General features: G+C 38.6%; 1 protein-coding gene across 1 annotated transcript; it reads left to right on the top strand.

Annotated features, from left to right (window-relative positions):
* The first annotated feature begins 84 nt into the window (after positions 1-84).
* On the top strand, positions 85-1,226 carry LOC143600296 (uncharacterized). The gene is made up of 3 exons (XM_077078026.1): positions 85-444; positions 574-660; positions 714-1,226. The coding sequence occupies exons 1-3, from the start codon at positions 85-87 to the stop codon at positions 1,224-1,226; spliced, it is 960 nt and encodes a 319-aa protein (XP_076934141.1).
* The last annotated feature ends 12,394 nt before the right edge of the window (positions 1,227-13,620 follow it).

Here is a 13,620-nt window from a genome sequence, read left to right as displayed (position 1 = left end):
TTTCAGTTAAACGACCACGATTGGCTCAAAGATATATTCCACATTAGAGAGTCATGGATTCCTGCTTACTATCGTGAAGAAACCATGTTTGGTCTAATGTGTATGTCATCCAGATCAGTGAGCGAGAACCATTTTTTTTGGCAAGTCTGTAACCCACGTTGCACTTTGGTTGAGTTTCTGGCACATTTTGAGACTGCATTGGATCATCAGAGACATGAACATCGAAAAAACGGTCATGATTGCAGATATACAAGAGCCGCAACATGGAGTAACTTCGCACTTGAGAAACAAGCAGCTGAAATCTATATGAGAACCGTTTTTATATGTCCAATTGGAAATACAAGCAGCTTTTCACATTGCATTTCCATGAGTTACCAACCTGTCGATGACTTTCTGAAATTCAATATTCAGGACTTTCTACACTTTCCTGCTTCATTTCATGAGGTATACCGAAAATTCAATATTCAGTCTTGTTTTATTATGTTTCGGGCTTTCTAGAATTCAACATTCCAACTTGTTTTACTGTGTTTATTTTTTACACTTTATAAAACTATATTTTTTTCTTCATGGTAGGTTATGATTCGCAACGAAGACATCACTGTGTATTGTAGCTGTAAGAGGTTCGAGCAATTTAGTTTACTATGCCGTCACATTTTTAAGGTGCTCCACATTTTAGATATCAGGGTATTTTCCAAGCAATACATTAATTGTAGGTGGACAAAGACGCTGTGTCTAACAGCCCTATGCGGTCTATTGGATTTGATGAGCCCAACATAGACAAAAGTACTGACGTTTATCATGTTGTTCGAGACATAAACATTGCACATGACCATATCATAAACAAGCTTGTTACTGATATGGAAAAGCTACATCATTACCGCGACTACATTAATCGGTACAAATCTATCGTAGACGAGGTTACTTTTGATGCCCCTAGACCTAGTCAGCAAGACAGGTTTACTGAACTAACCGGTGTGACACAACCAAATCAAATCCATATTCGTGCTCCAATTGGTGTTAGGACTAAAGGATGTGGGCTTCCAATTCTCTATAGGTCATTACGCGAGGAAGCTATAAGTCAAAGCCAACTGGATAAGCCCCCAAGGACATGCAGAATATGCCATGAACCTGGTCATGACTCCCGCAACCATCACATGTACAGTATCAACAAGAATGCTTCAGAAGACGGAGCGAGCGCGTCACATGAAGAAAATATGGAAGAGTAGCCCGGTGGTCTTTTTTTTTCCCTTCATCTTCCATAAAACTTTATTTTTATTTCAGCTAAGCATGTTTAATTGTTATGTTTAAAAACACCGGTTAAGGTTGACTAATGTGTTTGTTGATGGTTTTTTGTTTTGGTCATTACAAACACCAACAACTTAAGTAGCGTTTGTTGAAGGCTTTATGTTTAAAAACATTCGATGTTTCTTATCAACACCTGATGGATGATGAATCATTTGCTTGGCTACGTTTTGTTTTCAACACCTGATCGATGATGAATCGATATCTTTTATTTACACATATGTTTTGCAAACTCTACTTAAGAGTGTCTAATAATATCCAAATTTTTTGATATTGTTTATCCACTGAATGTCTATTAACAAAATATATTATACGTTGATGTGTTTTTAACAATAGATAACATTAACTGTTATCGAAAGAGTACTTCCTGTATAAATTGAACTTATTACCTTGAACATCAAAACACACAAAACAAACAAAATAACCCATAATATAAACAGTCTACCATCCACAGCATCAAACCAAACCATATTAGAAACATACAAAACCGTCAACACGTTCAACGAAAAAGTTTGCGAAACAAATAAACAAGACCAAAATAGAACTGTCATAACACATTAACTACAAACTAAAACAGTCATAACCTTCAACAATCAAGCGATATTTAATTTGTTCATGATTCTCTTAGGAGCGGTCTTGTCAATATTCTCTTTCTCGGTCACAGACAATCGGTGATATTCCAACATATCTTGAATGACTATTTCCCTCATCACGTTCACATCGCTAAGTAGAATCTTAGCAACGTATTTCCTTCTAAGATCTTCAAGTTCTTTTTGTTTCCCTAACAACCGTCCACGTTTATCAAGTTCTTCAGCAAAACCACAATCACCAACCCACTATTTTGTATTCCCACCTTTAAACGTCTCCATGTGTCTCATCACAAACACCCCGCAATCCACATAGTTGTATGTCATCCTCCACGGTACATCCACTCGCGTTATCTTTGTTGTTTTCATTTTCGATGCCCCTTTGTGGTCTACTAATGCCAAATACCCCGCCAATGTCCCTCACTAAAAACAATTATTCCAACTAAGTTTAATAAGTACCAGAATAAAAACATAAAAATAACATACCATCTTTTTGGGCCATCCTCTGTATCTGCTTTTGAAAGACTCCATTGTCCCCATGTTATTAATCATATGAATCTGGCACGCCTTCAAGTTGAAAGTCATCTGATAAAAGTGTTTAACGCATATTACGGGTATTAAAACCAACTCTACCCCTTGAATGCTTTTCAACCTTTGAACTTGAAGCATCTTATCCATCGCCTCAGTGAAATACTTTATTCTCATAGACACGTCTTTCTCGTAATGATCCGGGAGCTGTTAACATACGTTAACACTTATTATCTACCACAATTAATTATAATTGTATTACAACATGTAGTCTCACTTACCAACATGACAAATGAACAGTATAGCCTACCACCGAATTGTGTTTGTTCTTATGGATTCTTCATACTTTAGCACGTTTTCCCTTGTAGACATCACCGATACATGTACCCATACATCCGGGCGCAAAGTTTCCATAACAACACATCTAATGCAAACGCCTTCATCTGTGCTAAATACAACATCCCTATTTACACAACAAATCGAACAACATATTTCATGACAAAACTATAACTATTTAAATTACAACCATATATTAACTTCTAACAATTAATACTTACCACTGATCCCTGTACGCGGTGAAAATATAATCTGCCATGCTACATTCCGCCTTAGAAATTGTAGCTCCCAAATTCACCGCACGTTTAGCAAAAGGCGAGCAAAAGGCTTCAAATAGGAACCTTTGTTGTCGTGGCCTTTGCTCGTTTAACTGTAAATCTCTACCTGGTGTGTCCTGACTTTCAAATACTACTTGCTTCCCCTTACTTGAAGATCTTGGTGTTTCGTCAACCGTTTTCCTATCTGCTGACTGAACATTAACTTCCGGTAAATTAAAAACCACCTTCAGGTTTTTGGGTGTAGTCATTACTTGAGCAGATTCAACCTTTCGAATGTTTGTTTTCACTTCCTGGTATGTATCAATGTTCAACCAACCTTCATTCTTTTCACATGCTCTTCCATTTTATTGGTGTATTTACCAAGAATCGTCTTCCACTCTTTCTCAAGTTCATCTTTTTTTATCAACAGGCCACGGGAACACATGTCGTGTGCTTCTTCAACTATTATTTAACACCATCAACAAAGTGTGAAAAAAAATTAAATGACAAAACATACATCTAACAGAGAAAAAAAATCAGCAACTAGTATGTACCTCCTCGTCGGTTGTGTCGGCATATATAACGGATCTTTGCATTCTGTAACTGATTCTTGAATGTCTTCAGACTCCACGACACCACCCTTATCTGCTATGTCATCAATCCTGTCCTTTTCTTCCTCACACACTTTCCTCTTCACGCCTGATGTTTGCTTTCTGATCACCATGTTCTTTAGATCCTTTTTGGTAAACTTTGTCACCACATTACCACCACCAACCTCCACCTTTTGTCTCTTTCCATTATTAAAAACTTTTCCTAACGAGGCGCGATCACCCAGTCGCTTACTTTCCAATATATCTTGTAGTTTAGTAAGATCATCGTCTGTAAAAATTTCACCGGCAACAATATTTTTCCCTTTTCCACCACACTTCCAAAGTTTTCATTTGCGTACGCAAGCGGCATCACAATTGTTAAAACTATAACATTAACTAATGAAAACTAAGTTAAACATAAAACAATTGACGTACCACAAGCACATTCATTGACCCGTTGTAGTCTCTGTTTTCTTTCCATTTTTTACCGGTTCTTCTCAATGATGTCACCACGTATTCACACCAATTCATCTCCCTAACCGCTTCAATATCTTTAACTGATGGTATGAATCGTTGGTTGACCGTGTTATTATGAGTAATATATCCCATATATGTGCCAAACACAACCAGAAAGTTCATTCTGAAATGCCACCCACTATCTATTTGGTTTTTTACATGCTCCATAAACTTTAGCGGGCACACCTTTGCTCCGATTCAAAGAATTGATTCCTCCACCTATTTACAACTTCATCTTGTATCCTTGGCTTATTGGTCTCGACTATATCAACCTTTCCCCTATGTATTCCTAACAACCGTTCTACTAGTTGTGGAGTTATTTTAATTTGTTTCTCTCCCAAATTAAGAACACTACTGTCGGGGTTGTAGTTTTTAACTAGCCAGTAATCCAACCCCGTTGGTATGTTTGCTACATTTATATCTAGAATGCTACCAAAACCCATTTGCATTATCTTTTTCTTTTGTTCGTTTGTCAACTTGGTAATACATTCATGGAATAAGCTGGCCTTAACCCTGGGTCTCATCTTTTCCCCATTATACTAGTGAAACACACTCTGTTGGTCCAATTTACCTTTACTTCTTTGATACAACTTCACAGGTGGATTTACAAAATCATCATCTGAATCGCTTCGTGAACCTGTTTATTTTATATTTTAAACAAAGTTAATGAATCTCAACACTTCTAACATCAATCATGTTAGAATTACTTACACAACAAAACCCCAAGACTTACTTTTATAAAAAGGCACGACGACAGGTACATGCGGTTTTCCTAAACATGCTGATCCAGGTCTCTTCGTTTTCATACCAATTTCTTTATCTACAAGAAAACAAAAACAACACCCATCAACAGAGAACACATTATTCAGTTATTACAAACAAATCTAACATCAACCCAATTCTTTACTTTTTTACCTTTAATTTTCGTTCCTTTGTTAACTTCTTTGTGTGGCCCGATATTTCCCGCACTTGTGTTGTATACTAATCTTAGGCTTCTCCGAACTGAAAGTATCATCAGAGACACATCCGTCAATCATGAATCCAACATTCATCCCTATTCAAACACTCATAATATCCAACATTCATCTTTTTAATTCGGGTGATGGTTAAAAAAGTCTTATCCTACCCACAATTTTCGAAGTAATATTGTTATATTGAAAGAACACAAGGAGGGAGAGTATAATTAAACGACTCTTTAAGGAGTATGCATTTAAAGAAAGTTTTTTTTTCTTTTCTAAATTAGTGCTTCGAAGTTTTGAATTTTACCATTTTGGTGAAGGGTAGTTTTTGTTACTACTTCACATCCATTGATAGGTAAATAACGTAACAATTAAACTCAAAACAATAATTCGACAACAAATAGAAATGTTCAAAACTAACGTGAGGTAATAGTGAATTTGTGATAGTGTGAATCAAAACTTACAAAATGAATTTAAAGTGAATTCCAAAAAATCAAAATTCAACATTATAATTTGTGAAATGTGCTTCAAAAAGGTTCTCTACATGCGTCAATTAGGGCACCAATTTACCCATTGGTGGATGGATACATTGGTGAGTAGGGGTTAGTCACCCACTAAATTTTTTGTGAACCGCATATATACTACAATTTTTAGTCTTAATTTTGGGTAAAGAAATTTGAAGCCCCCTTTAGTTTATTTATTCGGCCCCATATTTTTTATTAGCCCCTCCCAATAAAATGAGAACAAGCCCACTCCACTTCATATTTGCTAATGAGTATTGATAGAATTAAAAGACACCCCTAAAATAATTAGATCCTAATTCTTAAACGAAGAACATGGCAGACTGTTCAAGCTTCAAGCGACCATCCAAGTTCCAGTCAAATCAGGTTCATATATACACTTTTACAGAGATGAAAAAAAGGAAATCAGATCGTATGTATTATCTTAACTCGCAAGCCTTCTTGATTTCTTTATCTTATATATTAATATATCATTGGCTTATTGATGCCTTATTTCTTTGTTTTTGGTAATGTTTCATGTTAGGGCACGGATTTCCGGTATCCTCAGGAAACATTATTCAGAGCAAATTCAGGATAAGGTATCGTCAAAGGTAACAGGTATCCTAATTACATTATATATGTAACACGATTTTTGCTTCTTTCTATGTTTACCAGGTCAAAGATTGTTATCGTGATCTCCTAAAGACTCGCACTTTCAGTTAATAAAGCGTGACAAGAAAGGAAACGTGCTGATTGAAGGGCTAACTGCTAATTGGAATAATTCCGCAGTTTCGTTAAATATAGGCCATATTGTTAGCTTTTTATTTTTGTATAAATAGAGCTCAAAATCGGATCATAACACACACTCTAGACACACGAGACTTACTAGTACTCGCATTCTCTGTAATCACGATCAAATTTGAGGTCCACCATTGTAATCACCTTTGTTATTAATAAACCGGTGCTGATAGTTTTCACCGCCCGAGGTTTTTTGCTTGTTATCCTAAGGATAACGAGTTTTTTCCTCGCAACAAATCATTGTGTCCAAGCACCTTTACTTTCAATTTTTACAAGCGCCTAGTCCCGATTACTAATTTGGTTACGAAATCACTGTTGTCAATTTTTAACCAAAACAATTTGGCGCCCACCGTGGGGCTAACGGTGCTTTAATCCATTAAATCTGTTTATTTCATTCACCTTCATTCTCTTTACAATGGCCTCACAACTAAAAACCAGTTCAGTCTTTGCTCCGGTGGTCACTACAGCTACAAGTGTCAACCCAGGACCTCCACCACTGCCGAAGAAAAATACTCAGCCCAGAGGAGAAATTCCACCATTCGCGGGGTTCTCCATACGGATAGACCCGGTTATTTCTAACAATGATATTTTTGCTGATAAAACAGGTCAAAACTCACATGGAGCAGCAAGAGAAGACCAACTCAAGGCTATTCAAGGAAATTGAAGGGGTCAAAGGGAAACCAGGGCAAGAGGCCACTCCAATCATGCCCAGGATCCTTGACTTTAATTCTCCAGGATCTTCTATTCTTCAGAATCCCGGATCCTTGGGGACACAGTCAACAAGGATTCCACCACAGCAGCAATCAGGATACTGGGGAGCTTTTCCTTCGATATCCTCGGAGTTACCCGGACCAACGAGGCCAGGGTCCATCAACATGCAGCCTCGCTCAACCATGCCAACCGGCATATTTTCATCAGGATCCCCTATGATGTCCTCAGAAGTGCATGTTGGAGATGACATTCCTATGCAGGCACCACCTTATCCTGGGGATACCATCAATGGAGGAATTAACCACACAAGCTCAGGATACCAGAGACCTAACCAAGATCCTGGTAATAGTTTACTTAATTCTAATTTATACACTAACCGTGGATCTGTACAGAACAAGGGGATATCCCCTGATATAGCCAAGGAGTTGCAGAAAATGAAGGATATGATATCTAGTATCCCAGGGATAATCCGTCCCATAGCTGAGGTTCCAGTAGGCAGTGATAAACTATCCAGGTTCAATTGGCCCATATGCGACGTGGAGATCCCCAGGAAATTCCAGACGCCCAACATGAAACTTTATGACGGCACTACGGATCCTGAGGAGCATGTGGCTCAATACAGGGAAAGGATGGAGGTCAACCCTATCCCCGCTGAAATCAAAGAAGCCTGTCTTTGTAAAGGGTTTGGTTCGACACTAACAGGGCCGGCCCTCAAATGGTTATTAAGTATTCCTTCCAATACTATCACTTCCTTTGCCCATTACTTAACTTGTTTAATAATCAGTTTTCGTGTAGTAGATCTTTTGAGAAAATGACAGGTGATCTATATAGAATTGTTAAGCATAACAATGAATCCCTAAGGGATTACATATTGGAAATCCCTAACCTTGACATGGCAGCTGCTGTTGAAGCCTTCAAGATGGGACTTAGGAAGGATTCTCCTTTCTATGACGACCTAGTCATGACTCCATGCAGGAATCTTGATGAAGTCAAAAGCAGGGCATTGAGTAACATTCGGCTGGAAGATGATAAGAAGGCTCATGGAGGTTTGGTGGTCCCAAAATATGAGTCTACCAACAGGAAATTAGACTCCCCTCAAAAGTTCTTTATGCCAAAGCCTTATTCCAAGCAGGATAATCCCAAGATCAATGCTGTGGAAGAAGACGAAGATGACGAAGAATATCCTAAAATTTCTGAATACTGCTTTAACTTAGATATTGGTGGTATAATTTGTGCCATGCCGGATTTAGGTGACAAGGCTAGATGGCCTAAGAAGATTGAGAAGCCCGGATCCAACAAAGACAAGTCAAAATGGTGTGCATTCCATGAATACTTTGGCCATCGGACAGACGATTGTATAGCACTCTAGAAAGAGATATGATACCTTCTCAGTAAAGGACACCTGAAGGAACTATTTGGAAGAAATAAGAACAAGAATCAGGATCCTGTCAATATACCTGAAAGGGCACCTTCTCCACCACCCAGAGCTAAGGTGGTATCCTTTATCTCTGGAGGATCTGACATCTGCGGGACCTTGTATTCAGCAGCCAAGAAACGTTCTAGAGAGACGAAGATGGACAACGGAGAAAGACCTCTCCGTACTTTCACATTAACAACTCAAAGAATCATATCCTTCGATGAAGAGGATAGATGTGACCTTGTGGATCCCAACCACGACGGTTTGGTAATCACTTTATGTATTGCCAACTGTTTTGTGCGCAGGATACTCGTTAATGGAGGGAGCTCTGTAAATATTATCCAGATGGATGCCTTGAAGAAAATGGATATCCCAGAAACGGAAATTATCCCGAAATACTCGGTCCTTGTCGGATTCAGTGGCAAAACCAAGAACACTTTGGGAGAAATCAAACTTCCAATATATATCGAGGGAACTAACTCCCTACAAAAGTTTTGTGTTATTGACTCTCTGTCTTGTTGTAATGTGATTTTAGGCAGGCCCTGGATCCACAGCATGAAGGCAGTACCCTCAACCTACCATCAGTGTGTGAAACTCCCAAGTCCTTGGGGAGTCATCAAGATTGAAAGTGATCAACAAGATGCCAAGGAATGTTATGCTTCATCAATGAAGTGGACTACAAAGCCTACTCAAGCATAGGAATTACACCAATAACCAGGGAAGGTCCTGCAAGCAAGAGAGCAGGATGTAAAGGAAGTATCTTTGGATCCTCAGGATATTGAAGTCAAAGTATTGTTAGGAACAAGTATTCCTGGGGATATTGAGATGGAATTGATATCCTTTCTAAAGAAAAGAGCTTCTACCTTCGCTTGGAAACATGAAGATATGACAAGTATATCTAGATCTATAATCACTCATAAACTTGGTATAGACAAATCTTTCAGGCCAGTACATCAAAAGCGACTGAAGTTTGCACCTGAGAAAAACGCTATTATACAAGAAGAGGTGTAGAAGCTGCTCAAAACCAAGATGATAAGAGAAGTCCAATATCCTTGATGGTTGGCCAATCTAGTTGTTGTCCAGAAGAAAAATGGAAAATGGAGAGTGTGGTGGACTTCACGGACCTAAATAAGGCCTGCCCATCCATTTCCACTCCCACACATTGACTCAATGGTGGATGCAACTGCTGGCCACGAATTGCTAACTTTCATGGATGCATCCTCAGGATTTCAGCAAATTCAAATGGAACCATCAGATCAAGAAGACACAGCCTTCATGACTCCCACAGGTATATACTGTTATACGGCAATGCCTTTTGGACTTAAAAATGCAGGTGTAACATACCAGAGGCTAGTCAACATGATGTTCAAAGATCAACTGGGGGACATCATGGAAGTCTACGTAGATGACATGGTGGTGAAGTCAAAGAAGGCCGAGGATCATCTAAGAGACTTGGCAACAGCATTTGATATCCTGGATGAATACAACATGAAGTTGAATCCAGCCAAGTGTCACTTTGGGGTCAAAGCAGGAAAATTTCTGGGATACATGGTCACCAAAAGAGGAATAGAAGTAAGCCCCGAGCAGATCAAAGCTATTCTAGATATCAAATCACCAAGAAATGTTAAAGATGTCCAAAGGTTGACCGAAAGAATAGCTGCTCTCAATAGATTCATCTCAAAATCTTTAGAGAAATTTAAAGACTTCTATGATATCCTGAGGAAGAATCAAAAGTTCGAATGGGGAGAGAAGCAAGAAAGGGCATTGGTATCCCTGAAGGAATACTTATCCTCAGCACCACTCCTGATGAAGCCAATTGATGATGAGCCATTATCCCTGTACCTAGCCGTTTCCGGGAGTGCAATCAGTGCTGTCTTGGTCAAGGATCATGAAGGTCAACAACATCCGATATATTATGTAAGTAAAAGTTTACTAGATGCTGAATCCAGGTATTCTTATCTTGAAAAATTAATTTTAGCACTTATAATGGCTTCCACTAAACTTAGATATTACTTTGAAACTCTGCTATACATGTAAAGACTAACTATCCTATTAAAGCTGTTTTGAGAAAACCGGAAATGTCAGGTAGGATGGCAAAATGGGCTGTGAAACTAGTGCATACGATATCTTATATGAACCAAGGACAGCCATAAAATCTCAGGCATTTGCCGACTTTGTGGCTGATTTTAGCCAGGATATACTTGAGGAAGTAGAGAAGGATGTTCAACAATTGGACATCAAGGAAAGTTGGACTCTACATACCGATGGGGCCTCCAACATAAGAGGAACATGTTTAGGTATCCTGCTAAAATCGCCACAGGGGGACATAATACCTCTATCCATATCTTGTGAATTTCAGGCTACTAATAATGAGGCTGAATATGAAGCCTTAATAGCTGGTTTGCAATTAGCTAAGGATATGAAGGTCAGGTATCTGCAAGTTTATGTTGATTCTTTGTTATTAGCTAACCATTTCAATGGATCTTATGCAGTAAATGCAGAAAACCTAGCGAGATATTTAGAAATAGTTAAGCAATTAGCTATGTATTTCGAGACATTTGACATAGTGCAGGTACCAAGAGAAGAGAACACTGAAGCAGATGTCTTAGCAAACTTGGCATCAGCTATCAAGATACCAGGAGATGTCAAGATACCTATCATGCATATCTTGACTCCAGCAACAAAGGAGAACCTCGAAGTCTTAGAGACTTCAAATTCTAAGGATAACCTAGCGTCTTGGACTAATCCCATAATACGGTATCTTCAGGATAACGAGATCCCAGAAGGGGAAAATCCCAGAGCTTTCCGAATGAAGGTAACCCAATACACTGTCTTAAATAATGTTTTGTATAGAAAATCACTTGCAGGTCCATACCTGAGATGCTTGAAAGCACAAGAAGTTCTCAAAGACATACATGAAGGAGATTGTGGAAACCACACTGGGGGCAGAGCCTTAGCATCCAAGATACTAAGGACAGGCTACTTCTGGCCAACAATAAAGAGAGGTGCAATGGATTTCTTCAAGAGGTGTGATGCTTGCCAAAGTCATAGCAACATATTACATCAACCAGCTGAACCATTATATCCTATCATCTCCCCATGGCCATTTATGATGTGGGGAATGGATATTGTGGGAAAGCTGCCCAAGGCTCCTGGTGGAAAAGTTTTTATGCTAGCCATGACGGATTACTTCTCCAAGTGGATCGAAGCAGAGGCATTTGTTCAAGTCAAAGAAATGGATGTGATCTCATTCATCAAACACAACATCTTAACAAGATTCGGTATCCCAGCAGAGATTGTTTGTGACAATGGATCACAATTCATCGGAAAAAGAACAACCAACTTCTGTGAAAGTTGGGGAATCAAGATGGTGACCTCAACTCCAGTATATCCTCAAGCTAATGGTCAAGCAGAATCCAGTAACAAAATCATTATCAACAATCTGAAGAAGAAATTGGGGTCCAAGAAGGGTAAATGGGCTGAGGAACTACCATTTGTTCTTTGAGCCGCAGGATTACTTCAAAAAAATACAACGGGGCAGACACCTTTCTCCTTGGTGTTTGGGGCCGAAGTTGTTATCCCTACCGAGATGGTGATCCCTACAGCAAGAGCCAGCATCCAGGATACTGAGTCCAACAACCAAAGTCTTACCGAAGACTTGGATACCGTCGATGAACTCAGAGATCTCGCCAGGATCAGAATGGCAGCATACCAACAAAGAATAGCCAAGTCTTACAACAAGAATATCAGGTTTCGAAGGTTCCAAATAGGAGATATGGTATTAAGAAAGGCATTCCAGAATACCACTAACCCAGCAAATGGAAAGCTAGCTCCAAAGTGGGAAGGCCCTTACTTAATCGATTCAGAAGCAGGTAAAGGGGCCTACAGGTTAATCACTATGGAATGTGTTCCTATACCAAGAGCTTGGAACGCTATCCACCTCAAGGCGTATTTCTGTTAGTATACTTAACTGGTATGTTGGTATCCTCAAGAGGAAGGTATGTTTCCTTATCTATTCTTACATTTTTTAACTCTATTATTTCTAAATCAAGTTTACTGACTTAAGCATCGGAGGGGTGTTAGCCAGGCTAACACCCACCCCTCATTAAGAGCTTAGTGTTTTGCAGTTATCCTAAGGATATGTTATCTCGACAACAGTCAGAGGCTGATTACCTCCCAAATGAATATGATATCCATGTTATCCCTCAAGGTTTAAAGGTCTTCACCTTTCCAACGAACGCCAGGGGCGCACGAATATGATGTCTCAGATATCTCAAATGGTTTAAAGGTCTTCACCTTTCTAACGACGCCTGGAGCACACGATGATTCGGGTATAGTTCGAGGAAGGCTGACCAGACCAGCTAATAATCCGTCTGTTGTTGGCTATATACCGAATCCTTAAGATAAGTGGCAGACGTGTCACACAAACGGTTTATAACATTTTCATGTTATCTAAGGTTTATAACACTTTTGCGTTATCTAAAGTTTTGGCATAATCATGCCCATACATTTAGGACTTTCCCCAGTCTTATCCCAAGTTTAGACATTTTCATGCCTCTAAAGTAAAGGCCTAGTCGCCAGCGAAAAGGCTTTATCGCCAGTTAATGGGCTTTGTCGCCAGAATTATCTAACTTTGTTTCGACAGATTGCTAAGAAGATTACTAAGTTGATTTTAACTTAACAACATCCCAGAAGCTTGATACTTAAAAAAGTCAACAATTGGGGACATCACATGTAAGCCTATCAGATTTATAAATAATCTCTATAAAGGTACTCTTTACACTTAGTTTTATTATACAATTCATATTTCAAGGTATGATCTTTTGGTTTGATTGTGATAACTCACTCAAGACATAAGGATATGTTATCCCTAAGATATTTTATACCTAAAAAATCTCAAATACATGTTTTCTAAAATTATATAATCTTTGAGATATTTTATATACATTATCCTCAAGGTGTTTTATTAAAAGTCCTAAAGATAGATTTTCTGGAGATATAATTTTTAAATATACAAGAAGTATATCCTCAGGATACTTTATCTTCAAGATATCTAATCTCAAAAAGATGAAAACGTTTCATAAACATATTCTGATCAAAACTTATTCAGATAAACTAT

This window comes from Bidens hawaiensis, unplaced genomic scaffold (genome assembly GCF_021521415.1).
Source record: "Bidens hawaiensis isolate Kalapana, Puna unplaced genomic scaffold, B.hawaiensis_p1.1 tig00053903_1, whole genome shotgun sequence".
In the NCBI taxonomy this organism is placed as follows: domain Eukaryota; kingdom Viridiplantae; phylum Streptophyta; class Magnoliopsida; order Asterales; family Asteraceae; genus Bidens; species Bidens hawaiensis.
Note: the sequence above shows the minus strand (reverse complement) of the source record. Positions and strands in the feature narration are given on the sequence as shown.